Below are 26,672 nucleotides of genomic sequence, written 5' to 3'. Positions count from 1 at the left end.
ATTTCACATGATGCACTCTTGACTATAAGTTAAATAAGCAGGTTGACAATATATAGTCTGGACGTACTCCTTTCCCAGTTTGGAACCAGTCTGTTGCTCCATGTCTAACTGTTGCTTCTACCTGCATACATATTTCTCAGGGGGCAGGTAAGGTAGTCTGGTATTCCCATCTCTTTCAGATTTTCCACAGTTTGTTGTGATCTACGTAGGCAAAGGTTTTGGCCTAATCAGTAAAGCAGAAGTAGATGTTTTTCTGGAATTCTCTTGTGTTTTTGATGATCCAGCAGCTGTTGGCAATTTGATCTCTGATTCCGCTGCCTTTTCTAAATCCAGCTTGACCATCTGGAAGTTCTCGGTTCACGTACTGCTGAAGCCTCACTTGGAGAATTTTGAGCATTACTTTGCTAGCATGTGAATGAGTGCAATTGTGCAGCAGTTTGAACATTCTTTGACATTGCCTTTCTTTGGGATTGGAATGAAAATTGACCTTTTCCAGTCCTGTGGCCACTGCTGAGTTTTCTAAATTTGCTGACATATTGAGTGCAGCATTTTCACAGCAGCATCTTTTAGGATTTCAAATAGCTCAGCTGGAATTCCATCACCTCCACTTGCTTTGTAGTGATGCTTCCTAAGGCCCACTTGACTTCATATTTTAGGATGTGTGGCTCTAGGTGAGTGATCACACCATCATGGTGATCTGGGTCATGAAGATCTTTTTTGTATAGTTTTTCTGTGTTTCTTGCCACATCTTCTTAATACCTTCTGTTCTGTTAGGTCCATACCATTTCTGTCCTTTATTATGCCCGTCTTTGTGTGAAATGTTCCCTTGGTATCTCTAACTTTCTTGAAGAGATCTCTAGTCTTTCCCATTCTATTGTTTTCCTCTATTTCTTTGCATTGATCACTGAGGAAGGCTTTCTTATCTCTCCTTGCTATTCTTTGGAACTCTGCATTCAAATGGATATATCTTCCCTTTTCTCCTTTGCCTTTAGCTTTCTTCTTTTCACAGCTATTTGTAAGGCCTCCTTAGACAACCATTTTGCCTTTTGTATTTCTTTTTCTTGAGGATGTTCTTGATCACTGCTTCCTGTACAATGTCATGAACCTCTGTCCATAGTTCTTCAGGCACTCTGTCTATCAGATCTAATTCCTTCAGTCTATTTGTCACTTCCATTGTATAATCGTAAGGATTTGATTTAGGTTATACCTGAATGGTCTAGCAGTTTTCCCTATTTTCTTCAGTTTAAGTTGGAACTTGGCAATAAGGAGTTCATGATCTAAATCATAGTCAGCTCCTGGTCTTGTTTTTGCTGACTATATGGAGCTTCTCCATCTTTGATAGCAAAGAATCAGCCCATCTGATTTCAGTATTGACTGTCTGGTGGTCTATCTTACTTGCTTTATTTTGCATTCTCTATCCCTTCTACAGCCCTACACTACTTTGCAAATTCTTGGCACTAGTTTGCGTTCAGTGAAATGTTGAAATAAATAATGATAAGACTAGCATTACCTAAGGCATGCTAAAGGAGCTGTGACCACAGTGCTTTCCTGTTCTTGGGACATGTGTTTCTGGTTACCTGAGTTAAGCCTACTAGTATAGATGCCAGATTGTTTTCAGTGTTGTTTTCCCAGTGCTTTATGTTTAGTACTATTTGATTCAGTAAGTGAGGAGGTGCCTCTTTCCCTTGGAGACAAAGTACAGGAAAAGCAGAAGTATGAGAAGAGTAAATACAGAAGTATTCGCCACTGGTTTGTCCTCCGTTCTCTCATTTGCTTTTGGAAGTCATGATACATATTGTCGGCTTTATTAATTCCCCTTCCTAATGCCTTAGTGGGCTTCCCAGGTGGCGCTGGTGGTAAAGAACCTGCCTGCTGATGCAGGAGACTTAAGAGACGTGGGTTCGATCCCTGTGCTGGTTTTCCTCTGAAGGAGAACATGGCAACCCACTCCGGTATTCCTGCCTGGTGAATCCCTTGGACAGAGGAGCCTGGTGGGCTACTGCCCATAGGATTGCGTAGTCAGACACAACTTGAAGTGACATGCACAGTGCTTTAAATAGCACAGAATTATCTGCCAATCTTTCTTCTGTCTTCTTTAAGGCATTCTTTTTAGTGTTTGGCTTTTCTATACCTGTGAATTTTTATAAGTGCAGTGTATTTATTTAGCTTTCAGAAAACCACTATATTTTACTTATTCTTCATACTAAATAAGGAAGTACCTCAGGTTTTGGAAAATATAATAGTTAAGAGCTCTGTGTGTTACATTTTATTGATTAAAAGAGAGTATGGATAACTCAAGACTAGGTTAAGTGTCTTTTTTTCATTAATAGTTTCCTTCTGTGGTCTGGAACGCAGTGGCTATTGTGTGTATTTTACTTTTAGAAAGCTATTGGGGAGAACAATTACTAGCCTCCTTTTTATATTTTTGTCATGTGCAGTTATTTAAATGAACAAAATACTGCTAAGTATATTGACTGATACTAATAATGGTGTTTATAGATTTGGTAAAAACTGAAGGAGAGGGACTTATCTGCTGGTCCAGTGGCTAAGACTCCATGCTCCCAATGCAGGGGGCCCGGGTTTGATCCCTGGTCAGAAAACTAGATCCTACATGCCATAGTTAGAAGATCCCACATGCCCCAACACAGATCAAAAATCCCACGTGCCACAGCTGAGACCCAGCACAGCCAAAGAAATAAATAAATATTAAAAAAAAAAAACAGACTGAAGGTGCTCAGGCCTTGATGTTAAGACCGTCTGGATGTGAATACTGGCCCAGACGTTTACTGTGTAACTGTGGACAAATTACTTAACCTCTCTGACATGCAGTGTTTTCAGCTGTGCTGTCTTGGTGCATTTGTGTGTAATCAGTTTGTTTCTTTCTCTTATTGTGTAAGCAACATGAGAACCTTTTTTGATATTTGTATCCCCAGAGCTTAGAACAGTGCCTGGCATACAGTAAGCAGTAAATAAATTTTTATTGTTTTCCGATAGAGGTAAAGCATTTTTCCTATCCTCAGTGGAACTGTATTGTTTGTTTTAATATGATTATTTAAAAGGACAACCTATAGAGTTTGATAAATATTGTTGTGTATGAGAGCAGTCATGATATGTTCTTAGCTTATAACCAGTGTTATATATGGACTGTTCTATTTCTTGATTTTGGAATAGTGGTCAGTCAGGTTTAAACTCTATAATAAGTAGTTGTATTTTTGCTCACATGGTTTAAACTTTTAAAATCTAAAATCTTAGATATTTTCGAAGATTATGCTTCTCCTACCACAGCAGCCCAGACTCTCTTATATACTGCTGCAAAGAAAAGAAAAGAGGTATGTAGTTATTCTTTTTAAATACAAAATTGAAAGGTGACCTGTGTTGATTTGACGTTCTAACGAATGCCCCTTGTAATTGAAAAATTATGTTAGTAGTTATAATCAGTAACTTTAAAAAATTTTTGTGTCCTCGTAAGGGAAAAGGAATATTTTTTCTTAATTGTAGTTGCTTGATAGAACACAATAAAATGTCTTTATTTTTGAAAATTTGTACATCATTTTTAATATGATAGTAAAGCAGTGGAAGCTCATGTAGACTAAAGTGGATTCTTCTATTTCTTTAGGTGTTGCCAAAAATGATGGCATTCTGTTATCAAATCCTAACAGACCCGAACTTTGATCCTAGGAAGAAAGATGGAGCCCTGCATGTGATTGGTTCCCTAGCTGATATTTTACTGAAGGTTAAGCTACTCAAATTTAATATACTTAATAACACTGTGAAGCATAGGCAAATGAGATAATATGAAAATTATGGATAATTTAAAACTGCTGACTGCATAATTGAGTTGACTAAATATTTTTCTTTCTGTCATTTTTGTTTCTTAAATTTAAAATGACTTTTTATTTACTTTTTCAGTATGAAACTGTTGCTATATAAAAAAGATGATACAAAATAAGTTTAGTGTTGTTTCTAGACAGATCAGTAGATACCAAGTTTCTATCTAAAGACTATTTCTCTCTTGTTTTAAAACATGCAATATGTAGGTCAATAATTTCTCAAAATTTAAATAGAAATATATTAAGTGTAAATCATAAGAAACATGCTTTATTAGGAAGTGATTTTTACATATGAGAAATATGTATGAGAAAGACATTAATAAGTTAAACTCAATTTCTGTTTCCTAACAGAAGAGTTTATTCAAGGACCAAATGGAGTTATTGTTGCAGAATCACGTGTTTCCATTACTGTTGTCTAACCTGGGATACCTTCGAGCCAGAGTAGGTTTTTCCATATTTCATTATAGTGTCTCGAAATCTTCATTTGTAAGTTAATTATTGAACTAAATACTTTTGGACAGATTTATCTTTTACCACACCTGGGACAAAATGAAGTCAGTGAGAATGTCTTTTATAGTCATAAAAGCTGAATAAAGAGCAAATTAGTAAAGAAAGGGATGTATAGATTTTAACTCCAGCTGCCCTCTGCCTTGCCTCACTTGCTGCATATGCAGAACATGCTGTGAGAGGGCTGAGGCTGCAGCAGTGGTACCATGTAAATTCATAAGCTGGTTAATTTTTAGTGTCCAAAACAGCATGGAAATTATATTTTGGCTAAACTCTTTATTATGATTTCCAGTGTAATAATTAGATACACTTTAATAATGTGGAGAAAATAATAAGCCATGTAAATTTATTTGTATTCTAGATATATATTATTTATAGAAGCAATATATTTTATGGAGAAATAAAAATAGAACTTTTAACAGTTTAGTGCTTATTTTTTAACTATATCAACACAACAAAATATCTTGCCAAAACCAATATATGTTAACAATGCCTTGTACACACCAAAGCATTTTATAAATGGAAGACAGGGGCTTCCCTGGTGGTCCAGTTGTTAAGACTGTGCTCCCAATTCCAGGGGTCTGGGTTCAATCCCTGATCAGGAAACTAAGACCTGGAGCAATCAAATAAATAAATAAATAAAAATGTTTAAAAAGAGATAATAGTCACTAGAGAAATATTTGTGTGAACGTAGGTTAGAAATGTAGAGGGTGCACAAGTATTTTTATAAGTAGGCTACTATTTTTACAGACTGTTAATTGTATGTCTCTTGCAAGTCATTAGTTATTCAAATTATTTACTGTCAATTGTATTTTATGCAATAGAGATTTTAAAAAAATATGATTTAGTGGCCTAATAGTTTAAAGTTTGGTAATTTATACAAGGTTAAATTTTTTTTTTTATCTTCTGTGACTGAAAAAGTCAAGTTTCTTAAACTGATTAGTGTAAGGGAAAATAATATTTTATTCATTTGCTATGAAGACCAGTAAATGAATGTCAACACTAGCTTGTAGTGCTTTTGCATATAAATAATAAGTTGTGAGTCATAATATTTTTTAAAGCATTGACAGGATTTTTTTTTTTAGAGACACTTAAGTTTGGCTCTGTTTTACCTTTCTTATGAATAATGATATTGCATAAAGTTAATTTAGAAGTAATAAAATTGCCTTTCTTATAAGAAGTATGGAATCCTGAAGTTAGCATCTGAGACTAATATGTTTCCCTCCAAAAAACAAATAAATAAATAGTACATGGTAGGATTAATGATGTTTTACTTAGTGAGAAATTTTTATATTCATTATTACATAAAACCATAATCCTAATAGTTTCCTACTGACTTTTTCCTTATAACATAGTCCTGTTGGGTACTTCATGCATTCAGTTCTTTGAAATTTCATAATGAGCTCAACCTAAGAAATGCAGTTGATCTAGCAAAGAAGAGCCTGATTGAGGACAAGGAGATGCCGGTCAAGGTTGAAGCTGCCCTTGCTCTTCAGTCATTAATTTCTAACCAGACACAAGGTAAAGCCAAAATTATTATGAAATTAAAAAAATTTAAAATTTAATTTAGAATAAAAATACAGTTTTTAGAGGGTATTTTTAATTAAATAATTATTTTGATGTGGGCTTCTCAAATAGTTTTGTTTACTTCCTTCCCTAACGGAGATAAGTCCTTAAGTCTTAAAGTTCAGAGTTTGGGTTTTTGAGCTTTTGCTCCCTCAGAATTTTATAGGCATTTATTCTTGCCACTTTTAGGAATGTCTGTTAACTGTAGTTTCCAGAAAAATTTGAGATTAGGAAACAAGTTGATGATTGTTAAACATTAGGGTAGATGGGGAATCAAGAGACCTAGGAGTCTATTTTTGATTGAACTCCTGCCTTGCTGTCTAGACCTGGGCAAGACATGTGATCTGTCAAGGCTTAGATTGCCATATATTTAAATTTAGGGGGATTGGACTAGATGGCTTCAAGATTCCTTTCAGTTCTAGGATTCTTGATTCTGCCAGTTCTGAAAGTAGCAAGTCACATTTGTTGTGTAGAAGAATGCTCTGTTCAAAATTCAGATAAACCTTTGAAAGTAAATTTTGCATTATGAAGAACATTAGCCTTTATCCCTATGCAACACTGTTCCAATGGAAGGCAATATTAGATAAACACATGTGGGGAGAAGGGTGGTTAGAGATGGGGTGAAAGAGGGAATGAGCATCATCAATGTTAGGCATAGTCTTTATGTAAATGATTTTTACACTTGTATCATGCTGTCATATTCGTGTTTGATAAGTCATGCTGATGACAGAGGACATGTGTGATTCAAATTTCTGAAGGGAGCTATTGGCATTTGGGGCAGGAGAGTTCTTTACTGTGCAGGACTAGTTGTCCATGTGTGTTACTCATGGGAAAATGGATACATTGGTGAACACTATTTTGGTACAACTTTATAACTTACCATCAGACAAATATGTGTCTGGAACCTGTTACCCTGTGTCATTTACCTTGTGACCAAGTAACTTTCCTTCACCACTTGTGAATGGCTAATATTTTTTACTGAGTTTGTTTTTTATTGCATTAGCCAAGGAATATATGAAGCCACACGTAAGGCCTATTATGCAGGAGCTGTTGCACATTGTTAGAGAGACAGAAAATGATGATGTTACTAATGTTATCCAGAAGATGATATGTGAATACAGCCAAGAGGTAGCCTCAATTGCTGTGGATATGACTCAGCATTTGGTAAGACTGGGCACAGTTTTATGTTAGTTTGGTATAAAGGCTTTGAATTATCTAAGTAAATTAAACTCCAAAATTTGAAGTTTAGTTTGTATGTAACTGAAATGCTAATGTAAAACTATTTGCTCTAATAATTCTGACAGTTAATAATTTCTATATATACTTTCCAGTTTTCCTAGATTTTGGATTGATTTATTTAATGGCAACCAGAAGTTAATTATTTGCTGTTTGATTATAATAGCTAATATATATTCCACTTTAGTGACTAGATAAGGGCAAAATGGCTATATTTAAAACATGACAGTTTCTATCATCGATATTCACTTGGCAAACTGCATATCTTAAAGTTTGAGCATTGGTGGCATTTGGAGATGTGACACTGTCCTTTTGCTCACTTCTCATAGAGAAGCGTGTAGCAGTACTAATTGTTGAATGTGTTTGCTATTTTTGTAGGCTGAGATATTTGGCAAAGTTCTTCAAAGTGATGAATATGAAGAAGTTGAAGACAAGACTGTAATGGCTATGGGAATTTTACATACCATTGATACTATCTTGACAGTTGTAGAAGATCACAAAGAGGTAGGATTTCCTTGTGTTTTATGATGTAATTATAGTAAGTGAAATTTATATTATCATTGGTCATGAATTTTAAAGTCTTGACCTTTAAATTGCTGTTTATGTTGCTGGATTTTAAAAATTACCCTCAAATCTTAAAGAAAAGTATTCAAATGATTGAAGGGAAATGTTGCATGTGGTTTTAAAGTATATCTCTTTTGCTAAACTTAGTTTAGTTCATCACATCTGCTATGTGCCAGGGTAGGCTTGGGGGAAAACCAAATTTAATAAGACATAAGCCCCGCTGTTTGGAATCCACAGTCTGGTCTTCTTGGTAGAGAGAGACTGCCATTCAGTTACAGAGGCAAATTTTAAATAATAGAACAAAATACTGATGTAACAAATACCTGAGAATGGAAGGGAAGAGAGCTTAAAACATCATCTTTCCTAGGCTGAATTCCAGAACAACATTGGATTAAGAATTTGCACAGATGTTTATCAAGCACTCTCAGATCTGTTCTGTTCAGTTCAGTTGCTCAGTAGTGTCCAACTCTTTGTGACCCCATGGACTGCGGCACGCCAGGCTTCCCTGTCCATCACCAGCTCTCAGAGCTTGCTCAAACTCACGTCCATCGAGTCAGTGATGCCATCAACCATCTCGTCCTCTGTCTTCCCTTCTCCATTCGCTGATAAAATGTTACCGTGTCGCCCTGCCATAGAGCAGGTAGTGGTGGTGCCCGTTTGCAGAAATAGAGCTCAAGGTTTAGGTAGTATCTCATGTTCACGGAGTTGGGAATTTGTAGATTTAGAGTTGCAGTCACTTGATATATCCTGATAATGTATCAATTATTGCCTACCTAAAACCTTCTGCTCTCCTCCCCAAGTATTATATATTATATAGTCTTTACTTAAATTAGATTTGTGTTCATTACTTCTGCCAGCACAGTTGACTTGTTTGGCAATGATGGCAGCTCTCGTTTTATACAGTGGGACTTAGGAAGCAGGTGCTGGTTCTTTAAATAGCATTGTTAAACCCTGTGGCTGTTGACTTATCCTGTGTTTATCGCATACTAATGGATGCTTACCAGGTTCTTAAAAATGGTTCAATTTTCTTCTCCTAGGCAGGCCTTTCTTTGCCTAAAAGACTTAATGTGAATTTTTGTTTCCATATTCATTATTGTATTGCTGTGTCCTTGTTGAAAATATATGGGCCTCTCTGTAATGGTGAGATTTTCAAGTTAAATTGCATGTATACTTAAGGATTATTCTTTCCCCTTATATGTAGGACTTGTATTTTAAATTTAAAGAGAACTTAGAAATCGTCTTGTCATGTTTTCCCAAATATGTTTTTCTGGAGGATGGGCAGTAGTAGGATAAGCATCAGGATTAATTTGAAAAAAAAAAACAACAAACCCCACCATTTTATCTGTTTTAATTTTTTAATTCTTGATATTACTTTTATTTTAAATTTCAAATAAAGTTAAAGGAGCATGTGATCTTATTGTGATTATCAAAGGAGGAATGGGTTAAAGTTGAGATACACTAATCAAATCTAGCTTCCCTAACCTACAGATGAAAAATCTTAAAGCCTTTAGCTAGATGGCTTTGCCAAGGTCATAGGTAACTAGAGGCAAAACAAGGACTGGAATCTTGGTCTCCTGACTGCCAGTCTTATGGTTTTGAACTTTGACTTACTAAAAGCAAACTTTGAAAACAAGATTTCCTTAGAAGGAATATTTACATGTGTACAAATACTTAATGTATGAAGAGTAAAATTAGAAATCTGAAAAAGATGGCTAGTATTTTTATGGCTTAAGTATTCACATTGAAGTCCTAGACATATTTGGAATTAATTTTGGTATAAAATATGAGATAAGGAATTAATTAAACTTATAATTTTATTATGATTTTAACCCACATTTCCATCATTAGCCCACTTTTCAGAATTTCCTGGTTTTTCTTTCATGTTTAATTTTTCATATGGAGTTTAGAATTAACTTCTTAATTTCTCTTCTCAAAAAGGTCCTATTGGAAAAAAATTCCTATTGGTATTTCTATTGGGATAATATTAAATTTATAGATTAAATTAAGGGTTATGATGAATTTTAAACTAAATGTTTAAAATTTGTCTTTAGGTTACTCAGCAGTTAGAGAATATCTGTCTACGGATCATTGATCTTGTTTTACAGAAACATGTAATTGGTAAGTTCTAAGACAGAATAAAAAGGTAAATTGAGGCTATTTTTAAATTTGATGAAAAATGCATTTTAGCCCTTCAAATTCAACAAGATGGACAGTTTTTAGAAAGAGAAGCTTGCCTTCTATTCAGTTTTTAGATATACTTTCTAATATTAGATTTCTAGATTTTCATTTAGAGGTAAGCTTAACATACCCAATTAAGAATTGTTGTTGTTGGAGTTTTTAAAGAACAGAGATTTTAAATTTTTTTAGAAAGGAAGAACTAAGATGAGGTTCAGGTGAAGTTACTTTAGGATTGAAAAATATGAGATGATAGGCATATATTCTATCAGAAGTGTGAATTAATTGTTATTCTGTTATGTTATGGTAAATGACTTCTGAGTAGAGTCAGTAGTTAATGTTGGATGTTACAGATTGACTGGGATTTGTAGAAGAGGCAAGTTTTCATAGTATCCAAGCATTTTGAAGATACCAGCCACAAGTCTTGTGGGTAGAAGAGAAATGTAGCCTGTATAGTGTAGGAGATAGAAAGATGGAACAAAAGCAGGTTACCACATTAGAGCAGCCGTCTCCAAACTTTTATCATTCATACCATTAGTAAAAAGTTGAGCATGTACTTCTAATGTATGTGAATAATACTCGAATATATATTTATATGCAATATACATGTTACTGTGCTACATTTACTTACATAAAGAGAAATGTAAAACATCAGATTAAATATAAATGAATATGTTTATCTCTAAGTGTTCTAATACATTCTTCTCCCATTTTAGAGGATTATCCTCTACTTTGCCAAAGTAGTCCTTACTTTTGAAATCATCACTATAAAGCAGTAGTTCTCAAACTTTGATGTGGATAAGAATCACTGAGGATCTAGTTAAAATGAAACTTCCTGGACCATAACGTCAGAGATTCTGATACACTCAGAAAGAATATATTCACTTATGTCCTTATTTGTGAAGAGATTGCAACTGAAAATTCTCCATTAAAAATTTCTCTTAAGGACTTCAAACATGTGAATATTGTATTGACTTACAATATTGTATTAGTTTCAGGTTTATAACATAGTAATTGGATATTTTTATAGAATATGCTATATACAAAGTTATAAAATATTGACTATATCCCCTATGCTGTGCATTACATGCTTGTAACTATTTCAGGTCAAGGGGATTAAGAGGTACAAACCACTAGGTGTAAAATAAATAAGTCACAAGTATGTAATCTCCATTGATATTTAAAGTAAGTAGTCTTCAGGAAAAAACTGTGAAGTAAAGCAAAGTGAAGTGGTTTATACCAACTTTCTGTGATCTGCCTGTGCCAGATTTGTAATTTGGGCAATTAAAACATCAGAAAAAAGAAACAAAAAGCATCAGGATGTTAAGAAAAGAAAAGGGGCCTATTTCTTGAGTGTGGTGGGCAGAGAAGAGTTTCAATCGCCGCCTGTCTCCTCTAATCTCATCTCTAGTGCCAAGGTGATCTCTCTTGTGTTTTTAGCTGTGATGTATGAACTGTTAATGGCCCTTTTTTTGAACCAATATTTAGTCATGTAAGATTTTAGGTTAAACAAAAAACCTAATTCTAGAAGATATTGTGGGCTGTTAGTACAGGACCCCACCATAGCAGTCTGACCATGTTTATGTCCATGGTCCAGTCTTTTTCCACTGTCCTCCTTTTGCCTCCTTCTTTTGCCTGTTTTTATTGCTAATTTACTCATGAACTTCATGTATTATTAAAAGCTAGGCTTATCCATTACTGATTTAACTGCTCTATCTTATGCAGTAAGTCAAAGTTAGTACAACTATCCTACCCTAATAGTCCATTGTCTTGGCTGAGACTAAATGAAAAGGCTTCTGGTTAATTTAAACATAAATGGAATTGGTGGAAGGATATTGGTAGCTCACCAAAGCAGTGGGAAGGCTGGAGTTGGCCAGAGTCAGCCAGGATTCTGACTTGCTCAACACTGGGTCCTACACTGCTGCCCACCATAGTCCAGACTCCCAGCACAGACTGTGATCCTCCTAATTCTTCCCCACCCCCCACAAAAAGAACTGGAACAGCTTTGTGCCTTTTAGTTTCTCCCTCAGACTCATAGTCCTGGTCTGGAGCATCTTGAGTGGCCTGGTAAAGTACACAGGCTGCAGCCATCAAGAGCATGAAAGGAAATACTGGACCTCTCTTCTTTCTTTCAGGCTTCACATTAGGAAGAGGCATTTGCTTTCCTGAACAGAACTTTCAGAAATTTTTTATTCAGGCCATTGGTTGTATTTCAAGTGATTGTCTTTCATAAATTATTTCCCAGTATCTATGATTTCCATCTTATTTTGCTTTTGGTAAGGCAAATATCTATATTGCTAGCTTTTAAATATATTAAATTTTGAATAATGTTACAGAAAAAATTTTTATTCAAGCTTCCAGGATGAATATTGGTTCCCTTGAATAAAAAGAAGGAAAAAAAAAACCCAAAACTTTGAAGTTAGACTTTTTTGTTCAGTGACATGGTAGGAAATTTTTGAAATTTTTGTGTTGAGGTTTGTGTTTTCTGATTGTATGTTTAGATATAATTTCCTTCTGAATGAGGGTAAGAATAATAAGTATATGTACAAATGCAAGAATATTCCCTTTGGACTCTTTTAATAGTAAGTATAATTATCTTGAAGTAAGTTGAAAAATATTGTACTAATTTTACAATCTTTGTAAATTGGCAAAATATATTCTGTCTATAGTTTGTAAAAAGATACATGTGGCAGATGGATATTTTCGCCTAGATAAGAATTAAGTTCTCTGAAGAACATTAATTGTTTGTGAATTTAAAATCCTGTGCATGAGAGATATACAATAATCTGTTCCTTCTTGTATCATTTCTAATATAGTTATATATATAAACTTTATTTTCTATATTACAAAACACAAAAAATATAACTTTTCAGTATTGCAAGTAAGTTTAGTAAAAACAAATCTTTGCCTTATCTTGTTGAGTAGGGGGCAGATCTTAGTGAGAAATGGAAGATGGCAAATATTAATAGAGGTAGCAAGAGACGGGAGCTGAGAAACAAATGCTCAAAAGTATGTTAGATATAAGATATGTGTGAGTATATAGCCTAAATCCTCTTCTGTGTGGTCTTTGTGTTTAATATTTGCTATTTCCTAGGATTCTAACAAGAGATTTTCTTCTTTCTAGAATTCTATGAAGAAATTCTTTCATTGGCTTACAGTTTAACTTGCCATGGTATTTCTCCTCAAATGTGGCAGCTTCTAGGTATATTATATGAGGTTTTTCAGCAGGATTGTTTTGAATATTTTACAGGTATGACTTTGACCATGTAACATTTTTGCTGTTCTGTGTCTAGATAGGTATTATTTCCTTTGACACTTGACATAAAGACATATGATTCCAGTACTAATCAGAAAATAATTGTTCTTCCTTTCCTGTTGAGTGGTGCTGTTGTAGGATTGTTTTTCAGCCCTAGGCATAGAGGTCGTAGTAGGAAGGCTATATTTCCTACTGAATCTTAAATTACTTTGCAGTCAAAGTATATATCCATATATTAATTAATATTTTCTGAATGTCAACTATATTCCAAGCATTGTTCTAAGCTCAGCAGTACCTCAGAGAACAAAATAGACAGCCCTTGCCCTTTTGACACTTCCATTCTAGTATGGGGTGGGAGAGGCTAGGAAACACACAGACAAATAAGCAAATAGAGTGTCTCAGATGGTAATGAGTGCTATGGGGAAAAAGAAGAAAATTCATAACAATCACTACAGTAAATGATGAGAATTTTAATCTTTCTGATCCACATTTCCCTCATCAATAAATAGAGCCAGGTGTACCATTTTAGTTTCTAGCATTTTGTGGTTGCAAGGGAAGATAGTAATGTGTGCTTTCAGTGGTAATAATTTGTTTCTACTTCTGTTACTCAAATCTCATTGAGAGTTTGAATTTTTTTCCAGACATGATGCCTCTTCTGCATAATTATGTGACAATAGATACAAATACTTTACTGTCAAATCCAAAGCATTTAGAAATACTTTTTACAATGTGTAGAAAGGTAAGCATGTCCTAATCATCTGTTGTAGTGATTCTTACTAATATTTACTGACTAGGGTTGTATTTTACTTCAGATATTCTCTCAATTTATTTCTTATACATTTAGTTGTATATTGCTCTTATGAACATATATTTGTCATTTTGTAAATTTCATATTGTGTGTTATACTTAATACTTCTATAGCTGTGTACTTCACAATGCTTAGGTAAATAATTTTCCATGTATTTTTTCTTTCAAAAATACAGATTTACTACTTGATTAAGGAAGAGTGCTAGGAAAGTATCACAGTTTGTCAATTAGTGATTTTTCTTTTAATTGAATGTATATATTGGAAAACACTAGGTATAGGTAATTTGAACATAAACAAGACAAAAAAAATTGGACTAGTTGGAAAGATAGCATCATTTAACTCAATACAGGGTAGTTTGTAAGCCACATAATGACTACTGTTGTATTTATGCACAAGCATGATTGTCTACTATGTTATCTTTGTCACAAATGCCCCCTCTTGGTTATATCTAGGAGTGATTTATGACTAATGCTTTCCTCCTTTTTTAGGTGAATATGTGTATATTCATAAATATAAAACTGTATTACATAGAGATGGCAGATTTTAGAAAGTTCAAATAGCCAGAAACCTAAGTTTGACTTTGGAGTTGGGAGTAAGATAGCTAGTGTACAGTCTGTTTTCCTTCCTAGAAGAGATGTGTACCAGCCTCTGTTAAGAGTGCTGAACTCATAATCAGTTTATCTAATTTAGGTCTCAGTTCAGTTTTAAAGAGCTGGGGAGATTTGGGGAGGTCACTGTTTCATCACATATAAACTGCAGGAGTAGAATCATGATTTTTGAAGACTCATATAGCTTCTGTAGGAACCCAACTTGTTAGGGCATAATCACCTGCCTGTCCTCAGGTTTTTGCTGTTATAGAGATAGCTGCTAGTGAGGAAAAGGGGCCGAGAAAGCAGCAAGTAGACAATTAACTCACAGCTGCTCTGTATTGTAGCAGATAGAGTAACAGTGATGTTCCTAATGATATCCTTCTTAGCAAGTAGATAAAATTTATTTCTTATTGTCTTATTAGTGCACTCTGTATATCAGGTATTTCCTAAGCATTTGTATACATTAATTTGTTTAATCTTTTCAGCATTATATCACCTTTTTATCAAAGAGGAGAGAGGCATTTTGCATTGTGCTTGAGGTTTAGAAAAATGACCTAGGTCATATAAGCAAAGAGGAACTAAAGAGCCTCTTAATGAAGGTGAAAGAGAAGAGTGAAAAAGCTGGCTTAAAACTCAGCATTCAAAAAACTAAGATCATAGCATCTGGTCCCATCACTTCCTGGCAAATAGATGAGGGGAAAATTTAAACAGTGGCAGTTTTTATTTTCTTGGGCTCCAAAATCGCTGGGGACAGTGACTGAAGCCGTGAAATTAAAAGATGCTTGCTCCTTGGAAGAAAAGCTATGACAAACCTAGACAGTGTATTTAAAAGCAGAGACATCATTTTGCTGACAGATGTCTGTCTAGTCAAAGCTGTGGTTTTTCCAGTAGTCAAGTATGGATGTGAGAGTTGGACCATAAAGAAGGCTGAGTGCTGAAGAATTGATGTTTTTGAATTGTGATGCTGGAAAAGACTCTTGAGAGTCCCTTGGACAGCACGGAGATCAAACCAGTCCATCCTAAAGGAAATTAACCCTGAATATGGGGGCTTCCCTTGTAGCTCAGTTGGTAAAGAATCTGCCTGCAGTGCAGGAGACCCAGGTTTGATCACTGGGTTGGGAAGATCCCCTGGAGAAGGAAATGGCAACCCACTCCAGTATCCTTGCTGGAAAATCTCATGGACAGAGGAGCCCTGGGGGTCTGCAGTCCATGGGGTCGCAAAGAGTCAGGCGTGACTGAGCGACTAACACAACACACTTATTCATTGAAAGGATTGATGCTGAAGCTGGCCACCTGATGTGAAGAGCCGACTCACTGAAAAAGACCCTGATGCTGGGAAGGATTGAGGGCAGGAGGAGACGGGGACAAATGAGATGGTTGGATGGCATCACATACTCAATTGACATGAATTTGGGCAAACTCTGGAAGATGGTGAAGGATGGGGAAGCCTGGCGTGCTGTAGTCCATGGGGTCACAAAGAGTTGGACATGACTGGGCGACTAAACAACAAATCTAGTTCCAGAGCCCATTTTTTAACTACTGCACTGTATTTTGCTTCTTTTCCTTTTATGGAAGGAAGAGAAACAAAACCTCAAACCAGCAAACAAAGAAACCAAGTAAATGCAATTTGGGATAAAGGGACTGATTTTTTTTTTTTTCTGTACCATATGTTTTTACAGATGGGAACAGTAAGGCACAGAGGTGAAACAGCTTATCTAAAAACAGCTCATAAATGGCAGAGCTAGGATTTAGACCTAGGCATCTGGTCCCAGAGTCCATTCATACTTAGAATCTAGATCTAGAAACACTGCCCTAGAGGTGGAATTTTTTTATATAAATAGGGTTGATTCTTAGTTTTGCTAGCTACCTGTTTACAGTTCAGCTCCCTGACCCATCTGTTTTCCAGCTTCCATAATTTTATAGCTGTCTCTTTTTCCTTTTTTTTGTCTTTGTGGATGTATGCCTCTAAAATATGTTTATCTTCATTTTAATGGCCTTTGGGAAGGGATAAAATTGAATGGGGATGTTCATATCTGTCATCTTTATCTGGAAAGATTTAAAATTCAGCTTTCTTAAATCATATTTGTCTAGGAAATTATCCAATTCATCTGAGTTTAAAAGAATATAAAGAATATAATATTCTTCATAGTATTTTCATTTTTAATCTTTCTTTTATAGGTATTTATATCTTTCATGCCTAACATTTTTTAAAATTTTGCTTTGCTTTTTAAAATAATTTTGAAAAAAATACATTTGATAGAAGTTGCCAAATTATTAAAGTCTTTAAAAAAATGAATCTAGTTTTGATTTCTCTTTGTTACCTATTTTTGTTTTTTATTCCTAATTTCTGTCTCACCTTTATTCTTTAAGTCTGTTCTTTTTCTTATGTCTTGTGTTTGAACTCATTAATTTTTTCGTATTTCTTAATTTCTAACCTAAGTGTGCCTGTACTCTATAAATCTCTCTTCTGTGAACCGTATTATAAGGCTGTCCTATTCTTTGTATGAACATGTGCTTTCTATAATTGTTCATTCAGTGAAAATACAGAATTGTCATTAGGGGAACAGTCTGGTAAGCTTTGTTATATTCATCTTCTGTAATACTGTTTAGTCCTAAAAGGTTTAATATCTTTGGAAAGTACTTCAAGTTATAAAGTCCAAGTGAGGAAATTAAATGGTATGTAATATTATATTTATGGTTTCATTATGAAAAACTGGGTGGATATAGACAGGAATTCAAAAAGAACAGAAAAATAGGAAGAATACAGGGTTTGTTTCATTGTTTAAGAAGGTTTTTGTTTTTGTTTTTAATTTCATTGTATCATTTTATTGTTTTTGGTGCCTTACTTAAAGGGAAGCTTTATTTGTCTAGACAGGTAGCAGCCTACTTTTTAATCCAGAGTTAAATAAAGTGAATTATTACTCATATAAGGAATTAGAGTAGATAAAAAAGATAGATGGACTTTATTTTGAACTTCCTTTTTTTGGGTTGGCAAGGTAAACTCATGATGCAAACACCATGATTCTAATGGCTGTTTTTTACGTGATATTTAGTTTATGTAAACTTGATTAAAGTTTTACAGTGCTGTTCACTGCTGAGTGAAATTTTAATTACTGTAGGTACTATGTGGAGATGCAGGAGAAGATGCAGAATGTCATGCAGCCAAACTTCTTGAAGTCATCATTCTTCAGTGCAAAGGAAGGGGAATTGATCAGGTAATATATGTGTAGAAAACATCCTACTTGATGTTTAAAATTTAAAATTTACATGCCTGCTTGACATTTTGTTTATATTATGATGAAAAATTATAAAGATAGCCTATAGTTTGTATTTACTGGTACAAATCTTATAACAAAAATACCCATGCAATTTGGAAATTATTCCTTGCATTCTAGATACACAGAAAAATATGTAATAATTTAAAGGACTAACAAGTAAATCATGAAGGAGATAAGTGTACAAATCCTGCTGTTTGATCCCCAGAGAGTTGCTTTTTTTGTTTGTTTTTGTGTATGCTATTGAAATATTCCCAGATATCTTTTTCAGTCAGAAATGAAGGTGCAAAAAGGAAAAAAATTTTTCTGTATTGATATAAAGATATTATATATTTTTAACAAGATTAATTCAGTTTTTGATACAACTGTGGTGTGATATTCAGTTACTGAGAAAAGTGTTCAAGTATAAGTGTAGAGGTTTTTTTTTTCAATTCTGTAATATTTATTCCATATGTTTTTGTATAACAGCTTTATTGAGATATAATTTATATATCATCCAGTCAGTCATTTAGAGTTTATGCTTCTCTGGTTTTTAATATAGACACCAAATTGTGCAACTATTATCACAGTCAGTTTTCATAATATTTCATCACTATCTCTGAGAAAACTCTGTGCCCTTTAGTAGTTATTTCTCATTTCACCTAAATAACCCTCAACCCTAGGCAACCATTATTCTACTTTCTTTCTCTACAGATTTGCCTATTTTAGACATTTTATATAAATGAAATGTGGTTCTTTGTGAATGACTTCTGTTACTTAGCACATAATACTTTAAAATATACCTTCCTGTTATAGCAGATATCAGTACTGTATTTCTTTTAATTGATAAATAATTCATCATGTGATTATATCACATTTATTTTAGCTATTCGTCAATTGTTGGACATTTTTCTTATTTCCATCTTTTGGCTATTGTGAACAATGTTGACATGAACATTTGTATGCTGATTTTTGTGTGGACATTACTCTTGGTATATATATCTATATATGTATATATATAGGAGTGGTAATTCTGTGTTTAATGATTTGAGGAACTGCCAAACTTTTCCAAAGCAGCTGCACCATTTCCTGTTCCTACCAGTAGTGAATGAGAGTTCTAATTTCTCCATATCCTCGCTAACACTTGGTTGGTCTTTTTGTCATAGCCATCCTAGTAGTGATATTTCATGGTTTTGGTTTGCATTTTCCCAGATGACTTACGATAGTGAGCATCTTTTCATGTGGCTGTTTGTATTTTTTTGAAGAATGTTTATTTGGATTTTTTAGCCTATTTTTAATTGGTTTATTTATTTTTGAGTTGTAGGGATTCTTTGTATATATTCTAAACTCAAGTTCCTTATCAGATATATACTTTGTAAAAGTTTCCTCCCAATTTTTGTTATCATTTTCTTGATGATGTCCTTTGAAGCACAGGAAAGTTAATTTTGTTGATGTCTAATTTATTTTTTCTTTTGTTGTTGTGGTTGTCATCATATTTAAGAAATCATTGCTAAATTCAAGTTTACAAAAAATTTCCATTTTCTTCTAAGAGATTTATGGTCTTAGCTCTAACATTTAAGTCTTCAATTCATTTTGAGTTAATTTTTGTAGATGGTGTGAGGAAAAGGTACAAAGTCATCATATTGCATGTAGATGTCAAGGTGTCTAGGAGCACTATTTGTTGAAAAACTATTCTTTCCCCGTTAAAATGTCTTGGCAAACTTGTCAGATATATTCACTATAAATGTGAGGATTTATTTGTGGACTTTCATTCAGTTTTGATGAATTCTTTTGTCCTTAATCCAGGATTGCACTATTACTGTAGCTTTGTAGTAAGTTTTTGAAATTAGGAAGTATTAAGTCCTCCAGTTTTCCTGTGTAAGATTCTTTTAGCTAATCTGGACCCTTGAATTTCCATATGAATTTTAGGATTGACTTGTCATTTTAAGGAAAGAACACAGCTAGGATTGTGATAAGCATTGTGTTAAATCTTTAGATCACATTGGGAAGTATTGTCACTCTGAGAATACTTCAATCCCTGAACATGGGATGTCTTTCCTTTTCCTTTTATTTAGGGTATCTTTAATTTTTTTCAAAAATATTTTGTAGTTTTCAAGTACATTTCTTTTGTTAAAATCTTCCTAAAATATTCTATCCTTTCTAATGCTGCTGTAAGTGGTATTGTTTTCTTAATTTTATTTTCAAGTTGTTTATTGCCTGTGTTTAGAAATACATTTTTTGGGTATATTTATCTTGTTTCTTGCAACCTTGCCGAAGTTGTTTATTAGTTTTAATAGAGTTTCAGAGAATTTCTTTGGATTTTCTGTATACAAGGTCATCTCATCTACAGATAGAGCTTGCCTTTCAAACCTGGGTGCTTTTTATTTTACTTTTCTTGCCTAGTTGCCTTGGCTAGAACCTTCAGTGCAATGGTGAATAGGTATGGTGACACCTTGTCTTGTTCTTAATCTTAGGTAAGGAAGCATTCCTTTCACCATTAAGTCTAGTGTTAGCTGTGGGTTTTTCATAGCTGTCTATTATCAGATTGAGTGTGTTCCTGTTTACTCCTGGTTTGTTGAGTGTTTCAATCATGAAGGAGTGTAAGATGCTTTTTTGCCTCTCTTGAGATGATCATATGGTTTTTGTTCTTTTAATGTGGTGTATTTGTTGATTTTCAGATGTTAAATCAATGTTGAATTTCTGGTATAAATCCTACTTGATCATGGAATATGATCCTTTTTATATATTTCTAGATTCAGTTAGATGGTATTTTTTATAACTATTTTTGTGTATATTTATAGGAGATATTGATCTGTAATTTTTTTTCTTGTGGTATCTTTGTCTAGATTTGGAATCAGCGTTAGGCTGGCCTCATGGAATGAGTTGGGAAGGACTCCCTCATCTATTTTTTGGAAGAATATATGAAAGTTTGTGTTTTTAAAATGTTAGAATATAGCAGTGAAGCCATCTTTGCCTGAGGTTATTTTGTGGGTAGTTTTAAAATTACCAGTTCAATCTCTTAATTGTTATAGGTCTACTTGTATTTCTATTTCTTTTTGAGTTAATATGGGAGTTTGCATCTTTCTTAGAAGTTGTCCATTTCATCTAAGTTAACAACTAATTAGTTGGCATGCAGGTTCATAATATTTTGTTATCTTTTTGTAGGTCAGTGATATTGACCCTGTTTGTTTTTGATTTTAGTAATTATCATCTTCTTTCTCTTTTTTTCCCTTTTGTTATTTCAAGTAAAAATTTGTTAATTTTGTTCATTTTTTCAACAAACCAATTTATGATTTTTCTCTCTCTTGTTTTTCTGTTTGCTATTTCATTACTTTTTGCTTTAACCTCATAATTTATTCTTTTCTACTTTCTTTGAGTTTAACTTGCTCTTCTTTTCCCAGAGTCTTGAGGTGGAAATTTAGATTATTAGATTGGGATCTTTCTTGCTTTTTATTATAGAGATTGATAGCTATAAACTTCCCTCTAACTGCTGCTTTAGCTACATTAATAAGTTTTGGTATATGTTCATATTCATTCATCTCAAAATATGTTCTTATTTCCACCTTAGATAATGCTGATATAGAGATGTGTCTTGAGGTAGAAAGAAGGGATGTCAAAACTTAAGTCCAATGGCTTTATCTTCTTAGTTAGATAGAATTGTTAAGAAATGAAGAAAGTTGAAATTTCAGTTTGGAGAAGTTTAGTAAGTCTAGTAAAGAAAGATTGAGTAGAGGAATTGCTTTTAGTTGGATAGACTCATTTGAAGTTAGCAAATAAGAATTTCAGGTGTAATACTGTGGATTTCTACTTCTAAAACTGGATTGTTAGAGGGATTGTAAAGTTGGTATCCAAGCATTTCTATGTCAGAAAGTTGAGTTAGCTCACTGTCTAATGTTAGTGAGGTTACCACTACTGTGCTGAAGGATTATAACACCTTGGAATGAAATTGCTCAGTATTTCCTATAAATTGGTAGTTATATCTAGATATTTTGGTAAGATTTATTTGTGATTTTTTTTGGTAAGAATGCTTCATAGGTGGTGGTGTGTGTTCCTATCAGGAAGCACAGGTGTCTGGTTGTCTCTCATCTTATGATCTTAGTGCTGGTGGTGATGATATTTTAATTCTGTCATTCTTTCTTCATTTATGAGTAGAAATATTTCTATGAAGAGAAGTGTTTTCTCATCAATTTATTAGGTTCCTCTGAGGAACGGTTTGAGTATTTCCCTTTATTTGTCATGACTGAGGCAATAAGTTTGTTGCCTAGCGTCTTCCAAAGAAGACCAGTGAGATGTTTTGGGTTTTTTTTTTTTTTTTTTTTTGGTTTTTAGTATTATTTGAACTTACAGATTCAACTTTATTTGACATGTTTCATTTAAATCTGTAAGTTCAAATAATATTAAAATAATGCTTCAGAATGTTTCAGGTACACAGAGGTCTTTCAGCCTTGGTTAGTGGGAGCCTCTTGAGTTTGCCATATGAGTGCTTTTGACCTGACTCTAGTAGTGTTTGGAAATTTTCTGCTATCTGCTGTGTCTAGATGCTCCAGGTTCACATTGTACATTTCCTGCCCTACCCTGGGAAATGGTATTCCAGAACTATAAGCAAAAGGGATAGCCTCTGCTATTGAGTTGGTCATTATTTCCGCAAAACAGAACCAGGAAATACATATTATGTTATTTTGAGACGAATGCAATATTAGAAGACATGGACATTTCCAGTTCAAATTCAAGACTACATTATTTTTATTTAACCAAATTGATCCTAATCAATATCCCCTAAACCCAGAATCCTTGTCCTCATCATAATTACTCATTTACTTTATCCCACTAATATGTATTAATATATAGAGTCTCATAAAGGATTAATCTCTGAAATATACAAGCAGTTCATACAGCTCAATATCAGAAAAACAAACAACCCAATTAAAAAATGGGAAGAAGACCTAAACAGACATTCTCCAAAGAAGATATACAGATGGCAAATAGACACATGAAAAAATGCTCAACATTGCTTATTTTTAGAGAAATGCAAATTAAAATTGTGATGAGATATCACCTCACACCAGTCGGAATAGCCATCATCAAAGAATCTACAAAGTGTGACTGCTGGAGACAATGTGGAGGAAAGGGAACACCTTTGCACATTGGTAGAAATGTAAATTGATACAGCCACTATGGAGAGTATGGAAACTTAAAAAACTGGGAATAAAACTGCCCTATGACCAGCATCCCACTACCAGACATACCCTGTGAAAACCACAACTTTGTACCCCAGTGTTCATAGCAGCACTATTTACAATAGCCAGGACATCAAAGCAACCTAGATGTCCATCAGCAGATGAATGGATAAAGAAGTTGTGGTACATATGTATGATGGACTATTTCTCAGCCATAAAAAGGAACAAATTTGAGGCAGTTCTAGTGTGGTGGATGAACCTAGAGCCTTTTACACAGAGTGAAGTAAGTCAGGAAGAGAAAAACAAATATTGAGTATTAATGGATATATATGGAATATAGAAAGATGTACTGATGAGACTGTTTGCAGGGCAGTGGTAGAGACACAGACATAGAGAACAGACTTGTGGACACAGTGGGGGAAGTACAGGGTGGGATGAATTGAGAGAGTAGTATTGAAACATAGATTACCATATGCAAAGTAGGTAGCAGTGGGAAGCCGCTGTGTACCACAGGGAGCTCATCCTGGTACTCTGCGACAATCTAGAGGGACTGGACAGATGGGAGATGGGAGGGAGGTTCAGAAGGGAGGGAACAGTGTATACCTGTGGCTGATTCATGTTGATGTATGGCAGAAACCAACACAACATTATAAAGTGATTATCCTCCACTTAATAATAATAAGTATATACACAGTGTCAGTGTAGTTATACCAGCATGGCCACAAACATGTGATTACATTGTCTTAAACATATGTGTTGAAGGTTTTTTAGTAGCTCTTTTTGTCTCAAGGGTATATTCATATGCTAGGAATATTTATAGCCAAACATGTGAAGTCACAAATTTTAAAGTAATTTAAAATAATCCCTGTTCGATTATTCATTTTATTTTAACAACTAGGGATTGCTTAAATTTTTTTATGAATAAACAAAACATATGCATAGTCTAAAGTCTGATTTACAAAAAACAAGGTATATTCAGAAAAACCTAGCTTCCATCCCTGTCCACTCTACCATTACTCTTTCCCCATTTCCACCTCCCCCCACCCCCAGTGTTTAGTTTATACTTTCATTTAAAAAAATAAGCAAATAGTTACATTCATTATCTCCTCACCTTCTTAAGTAGTAACGTTGTTATTCTTTTGCTAAGTTGTGTCCAACTCTTTGTGACCCCATGGACTGCAGCATGCCATTCTTCCCTGTTCTTCAGTATCTCCTGGGGTTTGCTTAAACTCATGTCTGTTGAGTTGGTGATGCCATCCAATGGTCTCATCCTCTGTCTCCCCCTTCTCCTCCTGCCCTCAATCTTTCCCAGCATCGAGGCCTTTTCCAGTGAGTCTGCTCATTGCATCAAGTGGCTAAAGTATTGGAGCGTCAACTTGAGTATCAGTCCTTCCAGTGAATATTCAGGACTGATTTCCTTTAGGATTGACTGGTTTGATCTTGCTGTCCAACGGACTCTCAAGAGTCTTCTCCAGCTCCACAGTTTGAAAGCATCAATTCTTCAGCACTCAGCCTTCTTTATGGACCAACTCTCACATCTGTACATGACTACTAGAAAAATATGGCTTTGACTATATGGGCCTTTGTTGGAAAAGTGATGTCTCTAGTTTTTAATACACTGTCTAGGTTTGTCATAGCTTTTTTCCCAAGAAGGAAGTGTCTTAATTTCATGGCTTCAGTCACTGTCTGCAGTGGTTTTATAACCCAAGAAAATAAAATGTCACTGTTTCCACTTTTTCCCCGTCTGTTTGCCAGGAAGTGATGGGACTGCATGCCATGATCTTAGTTTTTTGAATGTTGGGTTTTAAGCCAGCTCTTTTACTCACCTCTTTCACCCTGATCAAGAGGCTCTTTAGTTCCTCTTCACTTTCTGCCATTAGAGTGGTATCATCTGCATAGCTGAGGTTGTTAATATTTATCCTGGCAATCTTAATTCTAGCTTGTGAGTCATTCAGCCCAGCATTTCACTTGATGTAACCTAGACAGCCTATTAAAAAGCAGAGATATCACTTTGCCGACAAAGGTCCATATAGTCAAAGCTATGGTTTTTCAAGTAGTCATGTATGGATGTGAGAGTTGGCCCATAAAGAAGATTGAGTGCTAAAGAATTGATGCTTTTGAATTGTGGTGCTGGGGAAGACTCTTGAGAGTCCCTTGGACAGCACAATCAAATCAGTCATTCCTAAAGGAAATCAACCCCTGAATGAATATTCACTGGAAGGACTGATGTTTAAGCTGAAGCTACAGTACTTTTGCCACCTGATGCAAAGAGCTGACTCATTGGGAAAGACCCTGATGCTGGGAAACATTGAGAGCAGGAATAAAAGCGGGTGACAGGATGAGATGGTTGGATGGCATCATTAACTCAATGGACATGAGTTTGAGCAAACTCTGGGTCATAGTGAAGGACGGGGAAGCCTGGGGTGTTGCAGTCCATGCAATTGCAAAGAGTCAGACACTCCTTAGTGGCTGAACAACAGCAAACCGTGTGTATGTTATATCCCTGTGACTTTTTTAGGAATTTATTTTCCTTAAGAGAAATTCTGATCACATCATGCTTATTCTAAGTCTCTCTCTTTTTTTTTTTTTCACTTCATTCTTGAGCAATGCAGGAGTTAGAGGTGCAGTTAGAAATCTGTGTATAACTTCTAGTTGGCCCTCTGTATACATGGTTTCTCCCTATCTGGATTTAATTAACCATGGATAGTGTAGAACTATAGTGTTAATTGTTGAAAAAAATCTGTATTTAAATGGATCCATATAGTTGAAACCCATTTTGTTCAAGGGTCAAGTGTATTTCCAATTTGACTTACCAAAGAAAAACTCCATCCTAGTCATTTTGACTTAAACATGGAAGTGCCTGAGTCTACATTTGGATTATTGCAGTTTTTTTGATTGTGTACTCTTGGAGGACAATCTTCATCTAAGTGTAATCTTCAGTTAAAAGGAAAGGAGACATTTTGGTACTGCTCTAGGACCTTTTTTGGCCATTTAGTCTCTCTGAGTTTTATAATTCTGAAAATGATTTAAAGTAGCAAGTTCTACTGTCTTTAAGAGTATCTTATTTAATGATTACACTTTACCAGCATTCAGCTTTCTGTAAAAGTTACTTGATTTCTCTTTTTCTTTTTTCCTCTAGTGCATTCCACTGTTCGTGCAACTTGTTTTGGAGCGATTAACCCGAGGGGTCAAAACTAGTGAGCTTCGTACTATGTGTCTTCAGGTTGCAATTGCTGCCTTGTACTACAACCCAGATTTGCTGCTACATACTTTAGAACGAATTCAGTTGCCTCACAACCCTGGACCTGTAACTGTACAATTTATAAATCAGTGGATGAATGATACAGATTGTTTTCTTGGGTCTGTGTCTTTTTGATTTTACACTGCATTTCTATTCTTGGAAAGTTGACTTTTAATATGCATGTATAATAGCATATTGAAAGATAGTTTTTATATCTAAGAATTTTTTAGTGTATTAACATAATATTAAATTTTTAGAGAATTAAGAATGTGTTTCAGGAGTATAATCTAGTGGAAAAGAACACAGGCTCTTAAAATTAGGTTTATTATGCTCCCTCACTTGTTTTTGACTACATGTATCATTATATGTCTTGTCAACAGAATTAAGTGTTTACTTGGGTTCCTTGACTTTAAGTGTCTGTGAGTAACAACACTCTAGATGGATTAATGTTTCTAAGGAAAGTACTAG

At 34.5% G+C, this 26,672-nt stretch overlaps 1 protein-coding gene across 1 annotated transcript in view; it reads left to right on the top strand.

Annotated features, from left to right (window-relative positions):
- Positions 1-26,672, top strand: part of IPO8 (importin 8) — a 73,042-nt gene that overhangs the window by 31,266 nt on the left and 15,104 nt on the right. Inside the window, exons 11-21 of the mRNA XM_043440079.1 lie at positions 3,253-3,329; positions 3,617-3,733; positions 4,182-4,271; positions 5,693-5,858; positions 6,907-7,067; positions 7,518-7,643; positions 9,755-9,821; positions 13,003-13,128; positions 13,776-13,873; positions 17,652-17,747; positions 26,103-26,323. Of these exons, the coding sequence (XP_043296014.1) occupies positions 3,253-3,329; positions 3,617-3,733; positions 4,182-4,271; positions 5,693-5,858; positions 6,907-7,067; positions 7,518-7,643; positions 9,755-9,821; positions 13,003-13,128; positions 13,776-13,873; positions 17,652-17,747; positions 26,103-26,323 (1,345 nt within the window). The remainder of the gene's footprint in view (positions 1-3,252; positions 3,330-3,616; positions 3,734-4,181; positions 4,272-5,692; positions 5,859-6,906; positions 7,068-7,517; positions 7,644-9,754; positions 9,822-13,002; positions 13,129-13,775; positions 13,874-17,651; positions 17,748-26,102; positions 26,324-26,672) is intronic.

This window comes from Cervus canadensis, chromosome 21 (genome assembly GCF_019320065.1).
Source record: "Cervus canadensis isolate Bull #8, Minnesota chromosome 21, ASM1932006v1, whole genome shotgun sequence".
In the NCBI taxonomy this organism is placed as follows: domain Eukaryota; kingdom Metazoa; phylum Chordata; class Mammalia; order Artiodactyla; family Cervidae; genus Cervus; species Cervus canadensis.
This window is presented reverse-complemented; position numbering and strand designations above follow the sequence as displayed.